Source organism: Blastomyces dermatitidis (genome assembly GCF_000003525.1).
Source record: "Blastomyces dermatitidis ER-3 genomic scaffold supercont1.10, whole genome shotgun sequence".
Lineage (NCBI taxonomy): Eukaryota > Fungi > Ascomycota > Eurotiomycetes > Onygenales > Ajellomycetaceae > Blastomyces > Blastomyces dermatitidis.
This window is the reverse complement of record NW_025544783.1, coordinates 2,349,504-2,374,916: the sequence shown is the minus strand read 5'-3', so window position 1 is coordinate 2,374,916 and position 25,413 is coordinate 2,349,504. Positions and strand designations below refer to the sequence as shown.

At 46.5% G+C, this 25,413-nt stretch overlaps 6 protein-coding genes across 8 annotated transcripts; 3 read left to right on the top strand and 3 right to left on the bottom strand.

Annotated features, from left to right (window-relative positions):
• Positions 1 to 23: 23 nt before the first annotated feature.
• BDCG_08187 (kynurenine aminotransferase) lies at positions 24 to 2,749 on the bottom strand. Its single transcript, XM_045423962.1, has 10 exons — positions 2,531 to 2,749; positions 2,055 to 2,365; positions 1,925 to 1,993; positions 1,757 to 1,841; positions 1,584 to 1,689; positions 1,447 to 1,519; positions 1,227 to 1,380; positions 1,132 to 1,145; positions 650 to 1,073; positions 24 to 565 (listed from the first exon to the last, which is right to left on the bottom strand). The coding sequence occupies exons 2-10, from the start codon at positions 2,219 to 2,221 to the stop codon at positions 272 to 274; spliced, it is 1,386 nt and encodes a 461-aa protein (XP_045272787.1). The 5' UTR covers positions 2,222 to 2,365; positions 2,531 to 2,749; the 3' UTR covers positions 24 to 271.
• BDCG_08186 (ATPase) lies at positions 2,571 to 4,202 on the top strand (the record flags this gene model as incomplete). The annotated part of the gene is made up of 1 exon (XM_045423961.1): positions 2,571 to 4,202. The coding sequence occupies one exon, from the start codon at positions 2,571 to 2,573 to the stop codon at positions 4,200 to 4,202; it is 1,632 nt and encodes a 543-aa protein (XP_045272786.1).
• Positions 4,203 to 7,268: 3,066 nt separating this feature from the next.
• On the top strand, positions 7,269 to 8,123 carry BDCG_08184 (cell division control protein Cdc31; the record flags this gene model as incomplete). Its single annotated transcript, XM_045423960.1, has 2 exons — positions 7,269 to 7,550; positions 7,626 to 8,123. 2 exons carry the CDS (start codon positions 7,269 to 7,271, stop codon positions 8,121 to 8,123), a joined length of 780 nt encoding a protein of 259 aa, XP_045272785.1.
• A 1,310-nt stretch (positions 8,124 to 9,433) lies between these two features.
• Positions 9,434 to 13,989, bottom strand: BDCG_08183 (ADAM protease ADM-B). Its single transcript, XM_045423959.1, has 4 exons — positions 12,683 to 13,989; positions 11,357 to 12,596; positions 10,524 to 11,289; positions 9,434 to 10,452 (listed from the first exon to the last, which is right to left on the bottom strand). Exons 1-4 carry the CDS (start codon positions 12,750 to 12,752, stop codon positions 10,081 to 10,083), a joined length of 2,448 nt encoding a protein of 815 aa, XP_045272784.1. The 5' UTR covers positions 12,753 to 13,989; the 3' UTR covers positions 9,434 to 10,080.
• Positions 13,990 to 15,449: 1,460 nt separating this feature from the next.
• On the bottom strand, positions 15,450 to 19,525 carry BDCG_08181. 2 transcript variants are annotated; one of them, XM_045423958.1, is made up of 3 exons: positions 18,335 to 19,525; positions 17,638 to 17,931; positions 15,450 to 17,457 (listed from the first exon to the last, which is right to left on the bottom strand). In XM_045423958.1, exons 1-3 carry the CDS (start codon positions 18,383 to 18,385, stop codon positions 15,556 to 15,558), a joined length of 2,247 nt encoding a protein of 748 aa, XP_045282454.1. In that variant the 5' UTR covers positions 18,386 to 19,525; the 3' UTR covers positions 15,450 to 15,555. The 2 variants fall into 2 exon arrangements, with proteins under 2 accessions (XP_045282454.1, XP_045282453.1); XM_045423957.1 differs by having other exon boundaries at positions 18,339 to 19,525.
• A 153-nt stretch (positions 19,526 to 19,678) lies between these two features.
• BDCG_08179 lies at positions 19,679 to 25,309 on the top strand. Of its 2 annotated transcripts, none has more exons than XM_045423955.1 (2): positions 19,679 to 20,100; positions 20,174 to 25,309. In XM_045423955.1, exon 2 carries the CDS (start codon positions 21,719 to 21,721, stop codon positions 23,312 to 23,314), a length of 1,596 nt encoding a protein of 531 aa, XP_045272783.1. In that variant the 5' UTR covers positions 19,679 to 20,100; positions 20,174 to 21,718; the 3' UTR covers positions 23,315 to 25,309. The 2 variants fall into 2 exon arrangements, with proteins under 2 accessions (XP_045272783.1, XP_045282452.1); XM_045423956.1 differs by lacking the exon at positions 19,679 to 20,100 and having other exon boundaries at positions 20,210 to 20,949; positions 21,112 to 24,980.
• The last annotated feature ends 104 nt before the right edge of the window (positions 25,310 to 25,413 follow it).

Here is a 25,413-nt window from a genome sequence, read left to right as displayed (position 1 = left end):
AGCGCGCAGTACAAGCTCGGCACAAAGAAAGCATCAGGGAGAAGAAATAGGGTCGAAGAGGCAAGAATTTGAAGTAAGAGAGCCACAGGTAATCAGGTTAAAAATGCTAAGGTATCTTCTGTAAGAAGTCACCTGTCTAGACAAATATTCTATATAACTAGCTATTTAAAAAATATACCGAGATGTTGTTAGAATCGCTTGTAGATTTAAGTTTCTCAAAATTCTCAAGTCCCACGACTACATAGATCCCGAAAATAATTTCTATCCGAAATCATGAACGGATGATGTACTTCTTAAGTCCACGTAAACGCTCCTTTGCAGTCTCCAAAACGTCATCATTTTTGCACACAGCAAATCTCAGATAATCCTCAGCGATATGGGCGTTGGTGTCCGTATAGAATTCTGTCGGTGGGATAGCCGCAACCCCAACCTCTTGAATAAGGAACCAGGACAGTTTGAAATCGCGGGGGCGGTTTGCAACATGTGGAGGAAACGGGTAATTTTCCGGAAGCTTGACGGCAGCCATGTTTACAAGGACAAAATAGCCCCCCTCCGGGTCAGAATACTAATGCGGGGAAATATTAGTATCAAGGAGCTGCTGAGCTGTTGAATCCCAATGTATATCACAACGGACGAATCCCAAACTTACAGGAATACCAAGCTCATCAAACACTTCGCAGAACTTGTCCATTTTTGCTCTCATTTCTGCTCTACTTTTGTCCCAGAATCCAACTTCGTCTGCTTTCTCAAAACCAACGGCTGCGGCTGCTTGCAATGGTGCAACACTACTATAACAAATCCTAGTATGTGCTGCTGAAACATATTTTATAAGATGCTCGGGACCAATTAAGTAGCCTACTCTCCAGCCGGTTGCGTAGAAATTCTTTCCTGCCGACCCGACTGTCAGCGTGAGCGCGGCGACCTCGGGAGACAAGGTGGCCATGCGCGTAAATGGGACGTAGTAAAGGCGATCATAAACTTCATCAGAGAGTATTATGATGTTGTGCTTAACACAGAGCGCAGCTACTTTTTCAAGCTCCGCGCGCGAAAAGACTTTACCGACTGGGTTATGGCTGTATATGGTATTAAAAAGGATTCTCATATATGTCCGGCGGAAATACATTGACATACGGAGTGTTAAGAACCTAGTTAGAAGGGTCAGAAATGAAAGGAATAAAAACCTGGAAAATCATCGGCAGGGGCGATGGGCAATATCACAAACGTACAATCATTCTCGTTTTGGAGTTGATAGTTCTTTCGAGTTCATCGAAATCTATTGTCCATTCCGCAGCCGAAGAAGTCCTCGATGCTCCATCTTTGGGAGGGTGTAGAGGAACATATCTTATTGTCCCTCCGGGCATCTCAATATTGCTTATATATCTATTAAAGAGTCAGTGTCCAGGAGCGGTGTCAATGTGGGGATGGGGCTGGGGAGGAAGAGCGCACTGATCGAAGAACGGCTCAAAAATAATCACTTCATCTCCTTCTTCAATAAATCCCATGAAGGCGCTCAACATGCCTATATATTTACCTATTAGCTTGTCTTTTACTTCAATTTCAGACGGGAGTTAGTGAAGTCTAACCCTCATTGGCGCCGGTAGTGATTGTCACTTCTGTGTCAGGGTTGAGTTCTCGACCAAAGAAAGGAGAATATGCAGCAGCAATGGCTTTCCTGAGCCGTGGAACACCCTATTTAAGTATTAATTTGGACATTCCAAAGCACAGAAAACCTAAAATTAATGAATTTGGAAAGGACCTTTGTGGGCGCATATTGATTGCATTCGACCTTGTCCAGGGCATCTTTTGCTGCATCGATGACAAACTTGGGGGGATTATAACCACTGGAGCGAGGATTTTTGAAGCCTCCATAAGTTTCAATTCAAATTACGGGTGATCCCCAGTACAGCCCCAAGCGCATACTCACAAAAACCCTTGACCCATATTTACAATGGGTTGAACTGGTGACGCAGCCGCAGCTTCATTGACAATTGACCTAGGAATGACAGTGAGTAGAAAATTCCCCAGAGACATCCAGCCGATCAGGTGTACAATACCAGACATCTTGTCTCTGTCCTGCAACCCGGTTCGCTGGGCGAAAAGGATCCTGCCGTGCTTCGGCTGAAGACATCCCTCGAATTGCTGCTCTGGAGATTGGGGAGGACTGTGAGCAACCTATGTTTTGGAGTGAATGTATGGAGTGGCGTGCAGGTGCAGAGAACATTGCCCACCAAGGGGTTAAACATTCGAACACAGGCCCTTACGAAAGCAAGCAACTAGCAAGCCTACACACAATATCAACAAGGACAAAAGGTATCAAGCTCAAATATATCATTATTTGAGCTGACGCTTGGATAGCATGGGAAGCCTGGGCAGAGGGAGCCGGGATTATGATAGTCCGGAAGATTAGTCATCAACCTTTCAACGTCAACGCGTTCCACGCCGAGCATCTCTTTCACTCCAAGCGTCCCGATACAGACGGATCTTTGATCAACTCTCCTGCATGTTTGATAGTCACAACAAGCTGGCATACCTGTGAATTACCCGGGCAGGGCTGTGGGGCATTTTCAATTATGGTCAAATGTCCAATTTGCGAAAAGTTCGTGAAAGAAACCAAGATCAACTCCCACCTTGACTCCGATTGCCAAAGCTTCGTTGACGTCGACTCAAGCCAAACAACTGATGGCTCTTCTCAAGGAGCTCAAACAACTCTTCCTGTCTCGTCATTTTTCCAGAACTCCGTAAGAAAGGCGGCTCCTCTACCAATATCGAAAATAGACGGCCTGGCAACATCTCCTACACCGACCCAAAGTCTCAAGAGGAAGCGATCGTTCGCGGATCACGGTGGTCCGCAGCAAGATCTAGACCGACCTAGAAATGCTAAGCCGGATTTTTTGGAGGACGGTGGCTGCACGACTAAGCGGAACCGGACGTCTAATGCACTTAAAAATGCAGCTCCGCTAGCGGAACGTATGCGTCCACAGACATTAGACGACGTTTGCGGACAGGAGCTTGTTGGGCCATCAGGGGTGCTTCGTGGGCTCATTGAACAGGACCGGGTACCAAGCATGATACTTTGGGGTGGTGCTGGAACAGGGAAGACGACTATTGCGCGCGTCATTGCAAAGATGGTCGGCAGCAGATTTGTGGAAATCAACAGCACCAACTCTGGAATCGCTGAATGGAAGAAGCTATTTGCTGAAGCAAAGAATGAGCTCAGTTTGTCTGGGAAGAAAACCATCCTTTTTTGTGACGAGATCCACCGATTTTCCAAATCGCAGCAGGATGTTTTCCTTGGCCCTGTTGAGAGTGGTCAAATAACGTTCATTGGCGCTACCACCGAGAATCCTTCGTCCAGGATCCAAAATGCTCTGTTGTCGCGATGCCGCACGTTTACTCTCGCGAAACTCACAGTCGAGAATATCGTTTCGATACTTAATCGCGCGCTGGAAGTCGAAGGCTCCAATTATTCTCCCTCTCCTCTAGTAGACGACGAGCTAATTAAGTATCTCGCCGCCTTTGCTGATGGGGATGCTCGAATATCCCTCAACTTATTGGAGCTCACAATGGACCTGTCGCGCCGTGAAGGAATGACTAAGGAGGATCTTAAAAAGTCTTTAACAAAAACACTCGTCTACGATCGGGTCGGTGACCAACATTATGACACTATATCCGCATTCCACAAGTCCATTCGGGGCAACGACCCTGATGCCGCTCTCTATTATCTGGCGCGAATGATTCAATCCGGGGAAGACCCACTTTACATCGCTCGACGGCTAATCGTAGTTGCTTCTGAGGATATTGGACTGGCCGATAATACGATGCTGACGCTTGCAACCTCTGCGTATACCGCAGTGGAGAAAATTGGCATGCCTGAAGCTCGCATTAACCTCGCTCATGCGACGGTCGCCTTGGCTTTATCTAAGAAGAGCACAAGGGCCTATCGGGGCCTTGGCAACGCGCTAGCAGTGTTAGAAGAACCCGGGATGGCTGGCTTGCCAATTCCCATCCATTTAAGAAATGCCCCGACAAAGTTGATGAAAGAAATGGGGTATGGGAAGGAATACAAATATAATCCGAACTATGTTGATGGAAAAGTGGCCCAAGTCTATCTTCCTGAAAAGTTGCTTGGCAAGAAATTTTTAGAAGATCACGATCTTGGACTTCAGGTAGATACAGACCTCTCTGATAGCTTTGAATACTAATATATGGTCATAGCCAGGGCATGAGAGTAAATGATGGATAGAAGTGTTTGCGATCTACATTTAACCCAGGCACTAACATTGGCAAACCATATGAGGTCATCTTCATAATCTTTGTCATGCTTTCATCCCAGCTCCACGAAATTGTTGCCAAAACAAAGAACTACGGTCTGTATTCTGCTAGACGGGGCCGATGAGCAACCTACTGTAGGTTGATGCTGTTTGCTTTAGATATTTCAATAATCCCTACGACCGCCGTGGTTCGCGCAAGGGCAAACGTCGTACCCACCGACGGTGCTAGAAGTCGACATGGCTTCTCCTTCCCAGCAATATACTCACCGCCGCATGCTTTAACCTGAGTTTCTATTAATACCATTGTTTGTCGTATACTTAGTCTTCAAATTGTTCCTTTTATTTTATCCTTTTTTCAGTTTGAACGTTGTTTAGATCAAAGAACGACAAGATGATCGGGTTCAACAATGAGTTTCATCGTCAGCCGTACCACCAAGCCAATTTGGCCCCCAACTCTCCTTAACCGTCGCTGAGGCCCAGAATCATTTACCCTTCCGCCAGCAGTAGCAGGTGAGTAATTGGGGGCATTATTGCCATTTTATCTCGTTTGAATTTGTTCAGCGCTTTAGCGATCCGTGATCTCATCCACCTACGTCCAGGTTACACTAACATGCCCCGCCACGGTACAAGATTGCTAGTTCGCAATCTCCACCTACTCCTGAAGTGGATGAATCTATATCGTACCAAGCCTCATTGGAGGGCCATAGATTTTTCTAGGATACACCCAGGCGGGTAGAAAATCGGGAATCCTGGTCCGGTCCAGGCCAGTCGAAATACATGCGGATGCAACTGTAGTGGTTCCCGCCCGTACAGTGTAGTGGTAGACCTCCTGGTGAGATCATAACAATCCATCCCAACTGAGAACACGTTGCTATTTCCCGTGGGAAATATAATACTTTCGTGAGAGCTAACAAACAATTGAAAGAGTCCAGGACCTGGTTGACAAGTTCCAACTTTGTGGTACAGAACCCGTCGGCACAGGTCATTTTATATATTCGACGTCACCAACCGGATCCGTCTGGTTTGGTGCTACTGGATCCAATACATTCAGATTTGCCACAGAGCCATTTTCACCTCCCGAGGGCAGAGAAAGGTCGATTGCTCACCAGCATAGGTCGGGCGATTCCTTTTCCACCGCTGCACCATGCTGACCGTCGCAGCGAGCATTATGACATTTTTCTGATGGCAACGAACATTTTCCCCTCTGTTTCATTCCTTATTAGCATTACATGTACCGGGCTCCATATATTATCTACATACTATGATGTAGTAAAAACTACATCCGTGGATCTACTAGTTTCTCTCGCCAAACTCATCTCCCAACTTACCGATGATTTCAGTTCAAACTTATGCACCACACTGCGACCGTCAAGATCAAAGCCGATTCCTCAGAATATCAATATTGCCGTTAACGTATACCATCAGACCCTAGTTTCTTTGCAGCACTTTCAGCCAGGTGGCGTGATTCAAGAGATATTTTCGGGTATATTAGCCCCAAGTACCGTCTAGCCTTTCGTTGATAGAACGCCTTTTATCTGCGGGCCACTTTTTCAATCGTCGTACGGCAATACCTCCTTTTGGTTCCTAATTCCTTTAACGTAGCAATTTATCTTCTCAGTGGAGACAAGGAGTCGGTTTCAAAAGTGATTGAGTGCGGTTGCTTCGTCTGGCATCCAAGATCCAAAATTTACTCTCTCACAATTGCTCACTTGCCATGATCAGGAGAACCCTCTGGTGAAGGTTCCTGTCATGTGCCCTTCGCATGTACAAATAATGACCCTTCGTCATCCCCGTGATAAGGCTTGCGATCCCCTTCCGATGTCGATGTCGAACCTCCAGGCATCGAACCTGCGACTAGCGGGAGCTCTCGACAACAGATTCTAGGAGCGATGGACTCCTCATCGTGCACTTGTGTGGATGATGATCGCCCAGACTCCTTTAGCTTCGAACAAGAGCTCTCCGTAGAAATATATTTCAAAACAGACGAATTTATTCGATACCTTGAGGCGGGCTAAAGGGGGGCTATCAGTTGATTCTGGTAGCTTAGGCAAGGCCAGTCCTCGCCTTCAAACTACCGGAGACGTCTGACAACGTCGCTTGAACAAGTCAAAATATCTACGAAAACATTTCAATGTTTATTTAGACTTCATTCCCTTTCGTTACATACCCAGGCATCAGCCGTGGCTGGACCACAGGCCATGCCGACATACCTCGAATACGCACATAGACTATTTGCATTCCCATTTATCTACTTGATCCTGATGAGTGGGCTCTCTTCCCTTTATTATCATGTTTTCTTACGTCCCACTTACAGAGCTTGCATCTCCGCGATATGCCATGCAGTCTTCCCTCCTTTTCTCGTTGATCTCATCGCATTTCTATCCTTTGTCTCTCTCTTACTTGCTGCGCTTTTTGAGCCCTGTCCGCAGAGGTTTACGGTACAATAACGGTTTACGGGATGCTATTATGGTAAAATATCGGTAAATCGGGTATATACATGGAGCAGCATGGGTATCGGGGAGACTTTACCTTTGTATATTACGTATACTTTCGTCAGGGTGTTTTCTTTTTGTTTTTACCACATATCGCATTGCATACCAGCTTCATAGCACTTGGGACAAGTTCCCGCACATAATAGATGGAGAGAATAGTTTACTTTTCTTCACTTATTACTATCCGACTAAAAATATATGCCTACCCAAGATGCCTTTTTTTATTCTACTTCTTCGGAGTTGAGCATAACATCACGTGCACTCGCGTCGACCGCGGCTGCATCTCAAAATGCGCAAAAAAAGTAACCACCAAAGCCTCATATAGTTCCATGTCTTACACAAACAAGACATAGAATCTCCATTCCCACATCGACAAACCTCCATCAACCAATAAATCGTCATTATACCTCAAACGCTCACTTTTTCATGGTGTCCATTGCGTTTTTCAACCGCTCCAAATCCTCACCGCCATCAGCCAAAAAGAGTAAACAATAAATACCATTAGATGGCCTCCTCTTCCGCACATCCTTCGTTCCCGCCGCGATCATCCTACGTCGGCGGGAAACTCCCCGACAGATCTTTGGGCAATAACCACCTCCCATTTGGTGCTTCAGTTCTCTCGCGACGGGATCGGGGAGACTTTACGGGCGGGGATGGCAGCCTTTCAAAATCAGCGCCGGCCCCGCCAGCACATGCACAACAAAACCTACATCAACAGCATGCACAAACCAATAACAACCCACTCAATGAGTTGACGGAGGAACAGAGGGAGGAAATCAACGAAGCTGTAAGCAAAAATGACTAGCCACGAAACCACCCACCTCGATCCCTCCACCCGCTAATGAGTAATCATCAAATTCAGTTTACCCTCTTCGACCTCGACCGCGACCGCCATCTCGACTACCACGAGCTCCGCGTCGCCCTTCGCGCACTAGGCTTCACCCTCTCCAAACCCGACCTCATCTCCCTCCTAACAACCTACGGCGTCCCACGCAATTCACAACAATCATCACAACCACCCTCGGCACAACAGCAACGGGTAGCGGGCCAGCGGGGTGGCCCCAACCCGGAGCAGCCCCCACATCCATCCAGCCTCCTCATGCCCCTCTCCGCCTTCCAGACGCTCACTGCGCGCAAGATACTAGAGCGGGACCCTCGCGAAGAGATTCTTAGGGCCTTCGAGCTGTTTGATGAAGGCGGGAAGGGGTTTATTGATCTGGAGGACTTGAGGCGGGTGGCGAGGGAGTTGGGGGAGACGGGGTTAGAGGAAGAGGAGTTGAGGGCTATGATTGAGGAGTTTGATTTGGAAGGTGTGGGAGGGGTGACGAGGGAGGGATTTGTGGGAATTTGTTTACAGTGAACATTATTTCTTTTATTTTTTGGGGGGTGTTGCGGTTGGATTTTTATGTTTCTGTTGTTGGGGCTGTGTGCTTCTTCGTCTTTTGACTTGCTTACTATGTATGTAGGGTTTTGGATGCGGAGTTTCTCTTACCTGTTTCATTTTAATATTACTTCTTTCCTTGTTGTATATGGTCCTCCTTGCCTTGGGCGACATCCCACGTCTCGCCTCTGATGCGTTCTCTACACTTCCTATTATTGTATGGCTATTATTGTATGGCTGGTGAAAGCCTGCTGCACCGGTGCATTCATCGATAGTCGCGGCCCGCGGGTCTAGGCCGGCATTTCCAGGGTGATCATCGATCATCCCCATCACCTCAAGGATGGGGAGCCTACGACCTACAGCTGATGTGAGATCAAACTGGAACACAAGATGCAAGTGCAGAGCCATGCAAGGATGGTCCACCAGGTGGATACATAGGCCGCAAAGGAGGGAGGATCGGTGGGCGGTTGAATCGGCTTGATTTGATCACACATACACATACATATACAATATACAATCATTGGGAGCAATCACGAGCTTGGTGCACTAGCAGGCTGGCACCATTATTAAGGAAAATCAGCTAGGCCCCAAGAGATACAATACACCAAATTCATGGCCAATGGGACTCATTCAGCAGGAGAATGCCGTAAGAATACAATCAACCTTGGGTATACGTGAATTTCGGCCGTTGAGCACGGAAGGGAAATGCCCCAGAGAATGGGTGGGCAGATAGGGGTCAGGGGTCAGGGAACCCTTTCGAGGAACCTGAGTAGCACGGATGCATGATATCATGTATATCAGGGTCTCTCAACCACCACCTCTCTAATTGCGTTCCAAAGCGTCTAGGTCGGACATTAAATGGAGAAGAAGGGAAGAAGGAAGGAAAGGAGGAAGGAAAGATTCAATTGCAAATGTCAATTCTTCGGGAGCGAGTGCCCCGGGGGTATCAAACTATTGGAAGGTTGCAGGATTAACATGAAATTTCATGGATATCCTAGGGGATATAAACCATAAGATCTGTGAGACTTTCGAAACGGGGCCCTTCGGACTATTATCTCTAAGAGCGAAATATCAGTCTGATATATTTTATGTGCTGAGAATATACGGATTAGTAGATAGAGTAATTCTCAGTGCTAGGCTCCCCCACCACCAGCCCACTCTGATACTCTGGTGGTAGAGGGGCCGAACACACCTAGAGGCCCGACGCTCATAGTATAAAAGTGTGTATAGTGATTAGTACTATTAAGAGTGTTAGATCATCTTTCTGTATATTGTTCTAAATCTGACCACTGGATTCACAATACTCCGTACAAAAACCCCAACAATGGGTATTGGTCCCAAAATCAAAGCCAATGATTTCCAGAAAAGAAAAGAAAAAGAAAAAGAAAAGAAAAAGAAAAAGAAAAAAAGAAGAAAAAAAGAAGACTGAGGACCTGGAAAACAAACAAAAATAGCAACGAAAAAAAAAAAAAAAAAACTGGAATCATTCAATGTATAACTCTGAATCAATATATGTGTACATTACAATGATATATATGTGAGACTGAATCAATATTCATACCAACCGCCCGTGGGAACATAAAACGGGGTTTGGCAAAAGAAAGGGGCAAAAAGATGGAAACCATATGCAAGTCAGGGATGTGGGTGTGTATGTACCTATATGAGTGGTGAAATAGCAGACAGGACGTAAATGGTAAGTTGCAGCAGCCGCCAGAAAGGACAAACTAACAAAATTACAAAAATGTGAGAAAAGCAAAAATATGCATTTGCCGGATTGTGAGAAAAGGAAAAAAAAAAGAAAAAAAAAATTGAACATGATAAGAACATCAGGAAATGCAAGGGCGACACCGGTACAAATGAACAAGTGGGGAAAACGCCATACACCCCGCAAAGAAATTAGGCTAATACAGAAATTTAAACAAAAATCTAGTGGCCGTTATGCATATCGAACTGACGGCATCCTTCCACGGGCCGCTGCTGTGCTTCCGTATGCTGGTGGTGGAAACGGTGGTTCGATAGGGGGAACACCTGGACCCCCCGGGCCCGGGCCTCTTTGTGGGGGGTATGGCATGAAAGGATCTACCGGTTTGGGCTGCCTGAATCCTGGGATCCCTCGTGGCGGCGGAGAAAACACAGCGCCCTGGGTCATCGGGGCCATAGCCTTCCGGTGTCGAGGTCGTCGACATCGTCCTATTATGCAGCTGAATATGGAGAGGAGGATCAGGCCGCCAAGGCCGGCTGCAAGACCGATAACGAGGGTCCTATTGTTATCGATCCAAGACCTGAACGTAGAACCCTCGCAGACACCCTAGTTGGAAGGAATACGTTAGTATGTATGGAAAATCGTTGGACGAGCGAGTGTTAGATGATAGTACTTACGTTTTTACACCGTCCACCAGAGGCACAGGGCGTTCCGTCAAGGAAGTTCTGCCTGAGTGATGAGCAGGTGTTACGGGGAAGTGATGGAGAAGAACACGCTAAGATACATGTCTGGTCGTCGCAGGCAAATGTGTCGTTCCCGTCGAGAAGACTACCCATCAAGGTTCGGCATTGATGATCTCTGCTCGTGCATTGTCCGCTAGCACAGGCAAGACCATTCCCACAATCCTTGCCATTAGGCGCGCTTTCATCTGCAGGGCAATTCCCCGAATTGCCGGTACACTTTTCCTCCGGATCACAAGGGCCAGTGCTAGGCCGGCAAACAGTGTCACTGGATTGGAACTGGCAATTATTGCAACAGTCCTCGTTTGAATCGTCACAGACCGCACCGTCTTTGAATTTGCATGTTTGGGCATCACAGCAAGGGTTGTCTTTGCATGAAGCTTCTCCACCGCAATCACAGTCCTCACCTTCTTCCACGATCCCATTGCCGCACTGGCTTCCCGAGATTGTCACCACGCCACGGTTATTCACGAGACAATCTGACCGCACGCTATTTCGCCCCATGCTCGAGCAAATATTTCCGACGGTACAAGATGAGAATTGCGTGATACCCCGGCGGGAGGTGGGATTCATGATGAATCTTTCATTTGCGTCACAGGAATTTCGGGACAAAGGGCAGCATTGAGAAGTAAGTGATTGCGACTGCGCGCATAGAGACGCATCGCAATCATGGACAGCTCCAAAAGTGTGTCCAACTTCATGACTTTAGAACAAAAAATAGTTAGCTATGCATCTCAGATTGCAAACTGAAATGGATAGGAAGCACTTACGCGAATACTTGCCACTCGTTTGTTGTGCGGGCGACCACATTAGCTCCTGTTACAACTTGCGACGAGCTGTTACCCGGATCCGGATTACCACGGACTTCACTGTTGCACAACTGCCCGAGCCAAGCAAGCCCAACTTCGGCGCTAGTCCTACAGTTGGTCATAAGGGTCCAAAAGGCAAGGTCGTCGTGTTGCCGCCCACGCCAAGCCGAGAACAGGTTGAGCCGTTGACTAAGGGTATGACCATTGCTGCCATCACCGCAGGCGGCATTCCATGCGGATGTAGCTGGAGGAGTGGCAGGACACTCTGCTGGGACAACAGTCAGATTTTTCAGGCCGAGGGAGATGTTGAAGGTGTCCTCATAGAGTTGGGATGCAGAATTGACGACAGTTATAATGTTTTCTCTCGCTTCCTGGTTCTGTGAATCGAAGGACTGAATGTAAGAACAATCAGCCGCCACCCCAATCAAAGCAACCTTCCTTGTGGATGGACAGCCTGCAGTGCTTCCAATACTTGATACCAAATTCACCCCGCCAGCATTCCCACCTTCTCCTGGCACGTCGAATTGTCGTCGATTCAAGCCGAAGATATAGTCCAATGACATGGGACTCCAGGGGCTGGTGTCCTGCTCGGCAGCTCCGCGGAAAATGGGGTGCTCAGGGTTCGAGTTAAACGGTAGATCATCAGCTTGACAGGAACGAACTTCGACCGAAGATCGTTTAGTAACATCATCATCTTCCATTAGATGGCCCATATCAGAGTCCCGGAAGACTATCATATATTCCGCGGTAGTGTCGTCCACATTCTTGTCGAGCACGTGTTTTGATTGGGTATAACTTGATCTCAGTAGAATATTATGGTGGTCGTGATTGACCGTAAACGCCCCTTCAAAAAGAGGGTTGGGTCCATCTTGTTTGATAGTCACACGGGCCCAACCCACCCGCTCCCAGTTTCCATCTCCAACTTGAATCCAGGACCAGCCTCTGAATACCTTGTGATCTCGTCGCTTTATGAATTCTGATCTCTCAACATTTCCAGCTTGGTCAACGAAATGCACCTGTGCGCCGTCGGGAAGTATATCATGATTAGGTTCCAAGCTAAGCTTTAACCGCTGTTGTCTCTTATGGAGTTCGAAAGTAATATCAAAATGTGACAGTGCATTTACTCGATGGGATGGGGTATGGATAACAGGTTGTTCGACTAAGGAAATATAGGCGATGTGATCTCGTTTTTCGGAGCGTGCTGGACGGCAGAGGAGAGGCATTGTTAGCATCGTACAGTATTTCAAAACGAACACCCAGCGGGATTGAATATAGGATGGAGCGTACCATCAACATTAGAAACAAGAATTGCTAGGACACTGGTTAACAATGGAACCAGTCCACCGAAAAATCGCATATCGAGAGGAATCGGGCGCTACGACTCAAAGGCCGTGCCAAAGATGGTCAGAACGACTTGTCGATCAATAAAAGCGTTCCTCTCAGCACCCTTTGGATCGAGAACAGCAAAGAAAATACGAGATAAATATGGCAAAGCCCGCCAAGAGGACAAAAACTGAAGCCCCGAAAAAAGGTGAAATGAAAATGATAACGGGATGTGAATATTTGTTTTCCCAGGGCTGAACAAGTTCGATGTCAACAGGAGAAAAGAGGCGGAATACAGATATTCAAGAGATGCGGTCAGAGGGGGCCAAGGAGAGCAGCCACAGGCGCCGCCTGCCCAGTGGGGCAGCCACGAAAATCGCAGAAAGTAGCGCTGTAGAGAAAAGCCAAAAGTGCTGAGGTGGGACCAATGATGACTGGTGGTTTAACGGGGTGTAACGTTATCCTTGCAAACGCGCAGGCTGAGGAGGGAGTACCGAATCCAAGGCCTTGACTAGATCGATTTATTCTTGTCTCAAAGCGAGCTTATGGATGTAATAATATTATTTCTATGTTGTCATAAAAAATCCAGCATCCGGGAGTCCCGCGCGACTGTGTAAAACTGTCTATAATGTGTGATTATGAGTTCTATGTTCCCAGAACAAAACTGTGTCGTGCAAGTTGCTTGCCCTTGTTATCGATTCTTATTGTATTTTTGTTCCCTTCTACAGAGTAAATAAAAAAGAGGGAAAAGGACTTCGCGTCCGACAGGTCTCGGCGAACCCGGGAGCAGGATCGATCGGTCTCTTTCTGTCAAGGTGCGGAATCACATGGGGCTTGTTCCGGGTTTTCGATTTTGCCGCAAAAACTTGCTGATCAAGATCCGATGAACTAGAGAGCTTGCGTTGAAAGTCTCTGGTTGCCCGAGTGTGGCGCAGCCCGTGGAGCGTGTCTTGTAGGAGGGCTACGTAATGTAGTTAATGGATGGATGCCTTGGCGGAAGCGGCGATAATGGAGAAAAGAAGAGGCGGGGCAATTGTGTTTGGAATCCTGGAAGAGAGGGAGACTTTTGGCATTCAGAGAGAACGAGCGAGGACGGAGAAATAGGACGCAGTCCTCAGGTAGAGAGAACAGAACGAGAGGAGGAAGATGGAGAGAAAAAGAGAGCGACGGACGTTGGGCCTGTTGAAAATTGAAAACCAAACCGGTGAGGTGAGGCTGAAACGCGGAGGCCCAGACTTGCGGTCCACTTTCGATCACGTGCTAAATAAAATTAGATACGCTAGTCACAATTCGCGGGGCTATCCTGGCCCAGCAAACATTAGTAATATATGTTCTAGATATAGTGACAGGTACATTTTAAATGGGGTAACTACTGTATTGTGGAGTTTGACTTATTATTCCAAATACAGAGTTATTACTGCGTAGACAGAATAATATTAATTAATTAAATCTCTACTCCGTACTCGCTGCATTATCTGCTCCATACAATCTCTTTGATGCACAGCTCTGGAATTGAACATAGGTATGGAAACAATTAATTAATTAATTGGAACCTCATAACTAATTATTACCATGACAAAGCATTCCAGAGTTATAACACCCATCCTATACCTATTTCATCAACATACTTCACAATAGAAAGTTTCTTGTATCCGATAAGCTCATCCTGACCGAAGAAGAATCCACGGATGTAACTTGCTGGCTAGGTAATCTTGGAAGATGCAATACTGGCCACCCAGTGTACAACCGCCTAACTACGGGCTAGGTTACCTTAGATAGGGTAACGGTTAAAGGCATGGATTGGCGGTGACATTCAACGGCCCTGGGCATGAACCATGGGTAATGTACTTACTCTACCTACTGCAGAGTATTTGAAAGCGATTGATTAATTAGTTAATGAACCAAGATCCAAACAAAAGAAAAGAGTGGTTTGTGGTTCAAAAGGAGGGGAATCTCTGCAGAATCCCTGAGACGCAGATTATCGTCCCAAGCTCTCATCAATATATGAAACTTTTTTCTTCCCTGGAATCTTTTCATTTTTCCTCTCTTTTTATTTTTGTATTCGTATTCTCTCCTCTGCTAAGTACTATGCTACTCAAGCCCTTATTAATATTCTTTGTGTGAGAGCCACATCTATAATGCCCACATTTCCCATGTCCTTCGCCCTATTTATTGTCCAGGGGCTATTTATATTTCAGTAAGTGTATTGGATCAGAAGTGTCCATAACGAAATATCTAAGGGGGGACTTGTTTTTCTGTAAGCGCTTGCTTCTGTTCCAGGACCAGAAAGGGGATTGGATTCAATATTGGACTGGACAGTGAAGAAATATCTTTGGGTAATTTGTAAATAACTGGATAATTCCTGAATATATACATATTCTTAACATCAGAGCAGTATAATAATAACCAATCATACTTGCTAAAAGGAGATGTAAATGTAAATGTAAATGTAAAATATAAATATAAAATAAAAATAAAAATAAGAAGATTACACGAGTATGTTCTGATACTTTCAAGAGATGTGTAATTCCTGCAACTAACATAAGTACCGTACAACTGACACAAATGATGTTTTGCAACTTCTCCATCTCTCATCACTTTTTATAGAACATCACCAACTCAAGAATCACCTGCTCTGAGCTCTGCAACTTGCTTCTGCTTGAAAAAGATTTGGAGCATAAATTTAAGGGTGGTGTTCATGTCTACAAAATATACTGATAGAAGTGTTTTCAAAAAAAAAAAAAAAAAAAAAGGGGGGGGGCTAACATACAGAGTTGGAAATCAAATAAGTTGGAAAAAAAAACTCAGGTAGTCCGGTCTTTTATTTTAGTGATCAATTAGGGACAAACAGAATGATACACCTCATGTGCCCGGAGGGCGAAATGAGGCATCAGCGCTCCGCAGATGGCACATTCGGTCATCATGGCATCGCCGTTACCTAGTATATCTATATCTCCTTCGTCTCCTTCGCTATCCCACATGTCATCAGGATCAGCAGCATCACCACCGCCATCATCGTCGTTGTTGCCAATGGTAGTAGACTCAACCGTTTCCCCTCCTAGTAACCCGCCATCATCCCCATCCCCATCCCCATCCCCATCTTCACCCCTCCACTCCCTCAACACCCTCTTCTGACTCCGAAACATCCTCCCAATATCCCTCCCGGCACCACCCTTCCCACCCACCCCCGCAACCATAACCATATTCGTCACCGCAATGTTCATAACGCATATCTTCCCCGCGCCCGATTTCTCAGGGTGCAATCTACGAAAGAGCGGCAGGATGGTTTCGTTCACGAGGCGCATGGCTAGAGGGTCTATCGTTGGTACTACCATGGCTTCGTGAACTCCAGCACGGGGTTTGTCATCGTTGTCGTTGTCGTTGGTTTCGAGATGAGTATGATTACGATTATTGTTAGTAGTAGCAGGAGTAATAGTAGTTGTAGTAGTAGTAGTAGTAGTAGTAGTAGTAGTAGTAGTCGTAGTAGTAGTTGCAGTATTAAGCAGCGAAGAGAATATATATGTCGGCATAGGACAGGACCTAGACACCCGTCCCGCGCTGAAATCGCGTGCCCCGTCCGGGAGCGGGGGCAGGCGGATGCGTGTAGATAGCCGTAATGTGCGCGGGTGCGCAAGCCAGCGTCTCTTTGTCGATTTCCCTCTTCTACTCTTCTCCGGCCGCTCTGGCTCTGACTGTACACAGTCACCATCACAATCATCCCCATCCTCTTCTCCCTCAACCTCCTCAGTCAAGTCCACAACCATCCGTCTAAGAAGGCTCCCCGCCAGCGCCACCAGCTCCCCCCTGACCACATCCAACCCTTCCAACCGCCCATCCCCATACGAATCCTCAATGCTAATCTGCGTAGGGACAGCCCTGGCCCCCGCAACGGGGCTAGGGTCGATGCCATGGAGCAAGCCCCAGATCTTCATTCCGATATCCTTGGGCAATGCCCCGCTACCGACGCCCCCACCGCTACCACTACTAGTGCTAGAAGAAAGTAATAATAATTCATTCAGCGTCAGCGGGCCCATGTTCGGATGTAAGCGGACATCTTTCACGGTGACGTAGTCAGCTTTTGACAGCTGTTCATATATACCTGATGAAAGCTCGCGGCCAAGAACATGTCTACGGATCTTCTGGGCGATTTTGAAGCCGATGCCAGGTATAGCGCTGATATCATGGGCGTCGAGGAAGCGGATGATGTTGCTCTGTTGTTGGGCATGTTTTTCATCATAATCATCATCGTCGCCGTCGTCATGGTCAAAGTAAGCATCATCGTCATCATTGGTGGAATTATAGGGGGGTAGGAGAGTTGTCTGGTTCCGCGGCTTGTGGACATTTCCTGCAAGCTTTGCGAGGAGCTTGGAGGTAGAGATGCCCACCGTGGCTGTGTAGCTTTTGTGTTCCTCGAGTTGGTGACGGATGTAGCTGGCTAGATGTGAGCCCAGGATTAGGCGTTGGAGTAGTTGTAAGTTGGCATTGGCATTGGCATTGTTGCTATTGGGTGAGAACGGGTGTGTCTGAGAGTCTGATGTGGCAGATGGGGCTGAGCCATTGAGAGAAGTATGAGGGGTTTGGCCGGAAGGGGGATATGAAGGCCCCGACACTGTCCGCGCATCGTATGCAAAGCCCTGGGTTGGGTCTGTCTTGTCAAGATGGAAAAAGGAGCTGGATAGGTCATTGTGGTTGAGAAGGTCGATGTTGTAGTCTACCAGGGAGGTGACATCCAAAAATACCTGCGTAGACCACCCATCAATAATCCTTTCTCATCAGAAACGTATGTATCCTCAATGGAACAAGCCAAAAGAAAAAAAAGCGCATAAAACAATGTGGACACCAATCAAATTCCACTTTCCAGTAAACATCCGTATTAAGCAAAACAACTATCCAGGATGATGGATGGATATAAAACTCACCTCATCAAACCCCAACCTCTCCACCCTCCCACCCCAACCCGAAACAAACCCCCTTAAAAACGAATAGATCTCCTTACTTGCATCACGGAATTTGGTCAAATCCTCGCCCGGCACGATGACCACATCCGGACACACCTTCTTAGCTTCCTTGATCAGTTGCAACTTGCGTAAGCCGCGACGGCGAGCCTCATAGTTGCAGGTAACGACAATCTGCTTCTGCTGGACGGCCAGCGGCAGTGATTTCAGGGCGGGATTTTCCGCTTCGAAAACGGAGGCGTAGAAACAATCATAATCCTAGTGTGTTTTTGGAGAAAGAGTTTCGTAAGAAAATGTACTTGGTTAAATTGGATTTTTTTCCCTTCTTTTTCTGATTTGGGTAAATCAATACATGCACACATGTCAGTTCGCATTGCCCCGGAACTGCGTGATAAATGGCAATGAGGTACAAGTTTCTGATTAACTTATTCTCGGCTTTTTAACGAGCCGTGTTGAAACATATAGACAGAGGTAGGGGAGGGGAATTTTAAGCTTGTCTCTTCTGCACAAGAGAGAAGCTAAAATCCGAAGCAGCTCAAAAGAGAGGAAGAGGGGAATCAAGGAGAGGAAAATAAAATAAAACCTAACGCACGAAAGACATGTATATTAAATTTTTCCAATAGCGAAGAAGAGAAATGAAACGAAAACTGCAGGGACCTACTAACAAAGTGCAAGATAATCCTACTATCATCTCTGCGCAGCGAGACGGCATTCTGTTTTTTTCGGAAGAGGTTTGCCATGACTGGAATTTTCTCTCCTGTTCTTCTTTATTTTTCCTTTATTTTTCTTTTTCTTTTTTTTTTTTTTCTTTTTCCTTTCTTTTTCTTTTTCTCTTTCTTTTTTTTGTCTACCCTCGGATATAGACCAGGATAGCAAAAGAAAGAGAGGGCAAAAACCAACCAGCCCCGGCCCAATAAAATTGCGAGACGGAAAAAAGGAGGCAGCACTTCCTACCTAGACAAGATGGCTCCTGTCCATCTGCATATGGATAAATCGCCGAAAAAACAGCCTCGGGATGGGGTGGGATATTTTCTCATTGGCTGTGACTGCGTTGAAAGAGAAAACGTGGGGTGGCAATTGAGTAAGCAAGGGTTAGGGGGGAAGTTCAAGTTTGTTAATCATGCAAGTATCTACGGAGTACTATGTACACCGCCGTTGGGATGGAATGCAGGGTTACCTGGAGACAAAGGGAGTCTCGGCAAACACCCGCAGATGGATGTCTGATGATGGGCAGAGGAGGATGATGAAGATGAAGAAGATTAGGGTTTAGAAGAGAAGGACTTGGGATGTTCTGCGAGGCAAAGGATAGCGGAAAGGGTTTGTTTCACGCTAATAATAGCGCGGGCGCTTGGAGAGAGAGACAGATAGAGATACTATGCGTAGAGAGCGAGCGGAGGATCAGGAGGACAAGGTAGCGGAGCGGACGATGCACGTCGCGGAGGAAAAGTCTAGATGGGGAAGATTCTCACTCCAGGCTTCTCTGCAGCCTGTACAGTATACAGAGTAGAGTAGTATGTACAGTAAAGCCAAAAAGAGGATGACTCTGCCGACGGTTGGGAGATCACAGGCAGGGGAGGGGGTTTGAGGGAAGAGCAGTAGTGTACAGCGTAAGTGGCTGCAGTAGAGTAGTTAGGTAGCAGGGATAACTACGCTCGCTGTACGACGCTTATAGTTAAAAAGCTGCTCTACCAACTTTCACATACTCCACTGGATTTGATTTCCCGTGAGATGCAAGAGAGGACGGAGTAATGTTAGCGGTATCTTGAGATGTTGGTCTTACAGACGATATGATATGATATGATATGATATTGATATGATATGATGTTTGGTGGTGGCTTAGGGCAAAATTCCTAGGTAGGCAATCCACTTTCCCGATCAGGGATGGACAGCAGTGCCACACTGTGGCTGACGACAAGTGGCTGAATGCAAATCGCCACGTGACCCTGAGCGAAAAAATAGTTAAAATTATACACAGCAATAATGAAGTCAAGGGGTTCCATTTATTCTTCGCGACTAGTAATCTAGTAATAATACATAGTAGATGGCAATTCCTAATATTTTGCTGGGCTGGCGATGGCAAGATGTATATTTCTGTGTGTGAAGTTGGGCCGGCCTGGTGGGAGCTACGCCGAGATACTTTTAGAAGGCGGAGTTTGCTGGGGGCTACGCTGCTAGTGCTGAGAAGCAGATGTACCACGATGTACCGTACCGGATCGTCGCGGCCAAGATGGTTCAGTTGTATTTTTAGCGTGGAACGAGAGACACAATACTAAGAAAGAAAGAAAATACAATAATGACACAATTATTAATGGACGGGAAATTGGTTGAGCTCAAGATAATAAATAATAATAGAGATTATTCGACAGTTTGGAAAAGAAGTGGCCGCATAATCAAGTCAGGTCTTGTCTATCTGTCCAGCAGAAGTTTGTATGTAGTATGTATTTTTATATATTTTTATATTTATTAACTATATTGATGACTTTTTCTTGGATATTTATAGCAGCGCCCATCGCAACGTTTGTTTCTATTCGGAGAGCGATCTGCCTTGAACAAAATATCCTCCAGCAAGCCGCCAGGCCTTGGATGTTCCAGGTTCCGGATGATGCTCCACTTGCTGCGCTAACAGCCACAGTAACTTATAATAATAATAGTAAGAAGTACGGGGAGTCGCCTGTACTCCGTACTGTGCGCAGCGTAGTTCCTCTGTACGGAGGGATGGTTATGCGAATATTGTAGTATGTAGTTAGTTATTAGTGGTTGAAACTCAATCAAAGTGCGAAGAAGAGAGACAAGACCGCGGGCGATAAATAGTTAATATTATTCTGAAACAATAGAATCACCATGCCGAATAGCGAATAGACAGGTAGAGAGAGAGAGAGAGAGAGACACCAGAACAAACAGTGGATATTGTATCTTAAATTGCCTGTTCTCCCTTCCAAGCCATAATAATAATTAATATAATAATGTAAAGTAGTTACTACTTGTAACTAACTTAATTATTATTATTGCTGAACAGATAGATGTTTCTGTTCTGTTTCTGTTGCTGCTGCTGCTGCAAGCCCTCCCTCGTTCCATCACATCCGATCACGAACTAAGAGCCAACACTGATACGATACGGACGGTTAAATAAAAACCTCTGCCAGAGACCCCTCCTTGTCTATTCATTCCTCTTCTGCTATCTTCTCTCTCCTCTTCTCTCTTCTCTTCTCAAACTTGTCCATCTATCTATCTATCTGTCTATCTATCTTGGATCTATCCGTATATCCTCGTGAAGCCGTACGTATCGTATCATCGACTCTCCTCCGCCCTCCTCTCCCCGCTCAGCCTCCCAGCATCTATCCAATATCCATCTAAATCTCGGGTTTTATCTTCCCCCACCCTACAGACCTCGGGGTTTGGGATTAAGAATAGGCCACTTATTAACACCCAAGGGAGTAGTCTAGGACTGGTCGGTCCCTCTCCCACAAAGCGCCATCGCGGCCGTCGTGGTCTTCATCAAAATATCGCCATACAGCCATACAACCATCAAACAAAACTCCTCCATCACTCCCGAAACGGCCATAGCAGCTGACGAACCTTTTCTCTTCGCACATACATACAGACGGTCTCTGTTATTTTTATCCTCGCGCCTCTGTCGTCACCCGCTTATTGCTATTATTATTATTATTGTTGTTGTTGTTGTTGTTGTTGTTGCCATTTGTTAACTTATTCTCCTGCCTGCTACTGGTCTGCCGTCCGCCTTATTTACCTTCTAATATGGCCCCAGCTTACGACAGACCTTAGTCGCAAAACAAGGGGAACAAAAACTGAAAAAGAATTATACAGATAAAAAAGAAGAAAGAAGAGAAAAGAAAAGAGAAAGAAAAGAAAAAGAAAAGGAAAGGAAAAGAGAGAGAAAAGGGAAAGAAGCTGCAGATCCCCTGCTATACATTCATACGACCTGAACTGCCATCATGGCGCAATAGAAACAGCTCCCCTCTCGCAACAAAAGACACCATGCTTATTCCTAGCCCAATTGCTATCTCTCCCCTTGTACACTTCCTCCATGCCTCCGTCGGTGTGGACAGCTTCTCTTGAGCCTGAACAGGGTGTCCTCGCCTCGCTCTCCCACTGGATATCCTCCCTCTTCAAAATGCTCGCCATTTCTCTTAACCCAAAGCCGCCTCATATCCAATCCCCAGACTCGGATGATTCTCCGCCAGACGATGCTTCGACCCGCTCTGAGTCTATAAACTCTTTCACTCCCGCTCCTCCCCCGCCTCCAGCCGCCTCGACTTCCGTCTCATCTTCTCCTTTGCCGCCGCCGCAGCAGGAATCGCAAACACCTCCCGATACGCTTGTGAAGCCACCCGTCCCCCCTCCGATATCTACCAGCACAAGCCATGCCTCCTCCAACGGTAGCAGACGGCCAAAGCTATCACTCCAGACCTCGTCACTTCCAATGACCTTTGGCAAATCTACAACGGCGCTTTCTCTAGCCCTTTCAGCAGGCTGTTCACAGTCCCCCACAGTACGGAATACATTTAGCAATGCTTACGACGGATTTAGACGCCCGCCATCCTCATCAACAACTGGCGCCTCGTCCCCAAAATGCTCCTCCCGCGCTGGAAAACGAACTTCGTCTTACCTGTGCAGCTACCAAGGAGTGGATGACGAAATCCCTTACAAACTTCCACTAGGGCTACGAAGTATTCTGCGCAACTCCCCGCTTCTTACGTCCGCATCGCTACGACGGGCCCCGCTCGCTGCGCAAGGTAGTAATGGCTCTGTCAATGGACATAGCGGACGCAGGGTGTTCTTCCCTGCGAAAAGACAGGTCAAATATCGCTGTCCGCTCGACGAGGAAATTAAGACCACCCGCTATACTGCCAAGCATTCAGATCTCCTATCCCTAGATTCTCCATCTGGACCCTCAGATGTCTACACGTCATCAGACGAGAGTGAAGAGTCAGACTCATCTCCATCGCAACCCCGTTCTTCCAGCTTTTCAGATGACGACGAACCCATTGCGCCGCCTCCCGCGGAAGAAAATACGAGGAACAATATTATCGACCGCAACGCTAGTGAAGACGGTGGCGGTGCTGTTAAAAATAACAACCCATCCCCGGCCGCCGTCGAGCGCCCACGGACCGCTAAGCGGAAACATTCCACAAGCGAGCGACAAATCAGAGCAGTAGCGCTTCGAGACGATCTAGCCAGTTCCGGCAGCAGCGCATATGGCTACCGCGATGACACTCCCAAAACTTCCCTCCTCCACCAGCGACGGAAGCGTCAGCGCAAATGGAGATGGACCCTGGGGCCGATTGAAAACGGAACCGCGCAGCAAGTTAATGATATTAATACCAACTCCAGTAACAGCCCGGATCCCGACGTGGCAGCGACGGTGACGGTGCCGGACCTGGCAACTTCCGTGACTGCATCGAATTCTGCGCCTGAACCAAAATTAATGGCCGTTCCCACGTTGAGATGCCCGTCACCAAAGCGGCGGCCAAGCCCGCTGGTAAACACTACTACTCACCCATGCATAGACCCACTCGCGCCGCCACAGGATGGTTTTCCCCAGGGTCCCATGTGTGACATTCTGCATGAAGCTTCCTCCCTGCCCCTACCTGAGAGTCTGGGATCAAGCCCTTTTCCTTGACCGAAACACCAGCTGGAAAAAACAAAGAGGGAAATTGCCGCACGGTGGGATTCCCCCTATACTACCGACCTATGCAAAATTGCATATCTTGGCATTACACATACACACCGACATTACCTATGCACCTATATACTAACATTACAAGCGCCTGCATTGCATTTTGCATTACTCTACCAACGAAAGCTTTCTATATACCCCATCTAATCTATTTCCGCCTTCATTCCCCATCGTTTATTTTAGCGTTGATTTACGGCAACGTTCTATTTTTGGGATAGGGGACCGGGATTCTGAACGAGCCTGGACAACACGAGCCAACGAAGCAAACGAAAACCGAGAACGAAACGGATGAATTGTTTAAAATAAAAAAAGGAATATACCACTATACACTATCGAGCGCGGAGTGTTCTTTTCTTCTCTTGTTTTCTACTTTTACTCTACTTTTACTTTTACTTTTTATTTTTTTCTTTTCCTGAGAAAGAACCTTACTTCTGTACCTTATTTCGTCCACCTTCGTCCAACGAGGCGCCGGATACACGAATGGATATACGAACTAGGATGAGGTACTCCGCTACATGCTATGCGCTATCGTCATATCAAGGCCAAGGCGCGCTGGCACTGAGCGATACAGAACACCAAAATTTCCGTCTATAGATGCAGTAGGTCTAGGGGCTTGGTGGGCTGCGGGCTGATTTCGCGATGGCAGCGGAGGGGAGGATGGGTATAGCGGGGAAGACGAATCTGAATACACAACCATATCCCTATCCCTATCCCTACCATCATCATCTAACCTCCGTCCATCTACTTCTCGCTGCGCTGGTTCGAATGAAGAAGGAAAGAAGGGAAGCACCAGTTGACCGGCCGGTTGCATGAAACAAACCAAAAAAAAAACCCCACCTATCTTCCTCCAGCCGCCAGCTCTCTACAAACCACCCAATCATCCAATATCCAAATAAAGCCCGTCGGTAATAATAGTTTTCATGGCTTCTAACATTGGTTATCACTCTCCGCGAATCCACACGATTTGATTCTCCACTTTTTTCTTCTTTTCTTTTTTTTTTCTTTGCCCTGTGCTGTGCGTCGAGCTCCAGCCTCCAGCTGGAGAAAAAGGAAAACTTGGCCCACGGTTGTCAGTTTCTATATTTAGTCGCGCAACTGCCTCTACTCAATACACTTACTAGCTTCCCCACCCCAACCTTTACAAGGACTGAACCGCCCGACTCGTTTATCGTCCCCGTTTCTCTTCTCTTTTATTTATTTTAATTTATATATACACAATTTTATTTTTAGGCTTTTTATGCTATCTATTTTGCTATTTCGATTTACTATTTTATATATCTTCTTCTTCCCTTCTTATATTAAAACCCCTGTTTTTAAACCCGCTTTCTTCTTTTCTACATACATTTCTTCTCTTCTCTTCTTATTTACTTGTTTACTTTTTCCATATGACTTCCCACGTATTTACGGAGCTACTGAGCGAACGTTTTTTTCTTCCTCTATTCGCCTTTTAGCGTTGATGCATGGACTTTTATTTTTTGGGATATACACCTATGAGCGGGCAATGTACGCATTATGCGCAAGCAGTATGATGGACGGGACAGGGGTTCATAGTAAAAACCATCATATCATAAGTTAGTTATATACTATTATTACCCTTTTGATATACGGAGTTTATATATATATATCTTTCTTTTCTTTTCTTTTCTTCTTTCAGCCCTCTTCTCAATTCGAGGTGGATTGATCATCATTAGTGTTTCCGGCAACAGCAACTCTGTTTTTCAATATTAATAAGTTCCCCAGAGTGTTCCATTTAAAGCTCGCGCAACCCAACCCTCTAGTTAGTTAGTGTATTAAGTATCACAGTATAGTTGTGATACCTATGGCCCCCACACCTACGGAGTACTCTATAGAAGCTATTGAAATTGGCATGCATCTTGTAGTCGTTAGCTAGTTAAATACTAGCTTGCTTGTTGGGTTTCGGAGGAGGGGGGGGGGGGGGGGGGGGGGGGGGGGTTAAAAAGGGCCCCCCCCCCCCCCCCCCCCTTTTTTTTTTTTTTTTTTTTTTTTTTTTTTTTTTTTTTTTTTTTTCCCCTCCCACACCA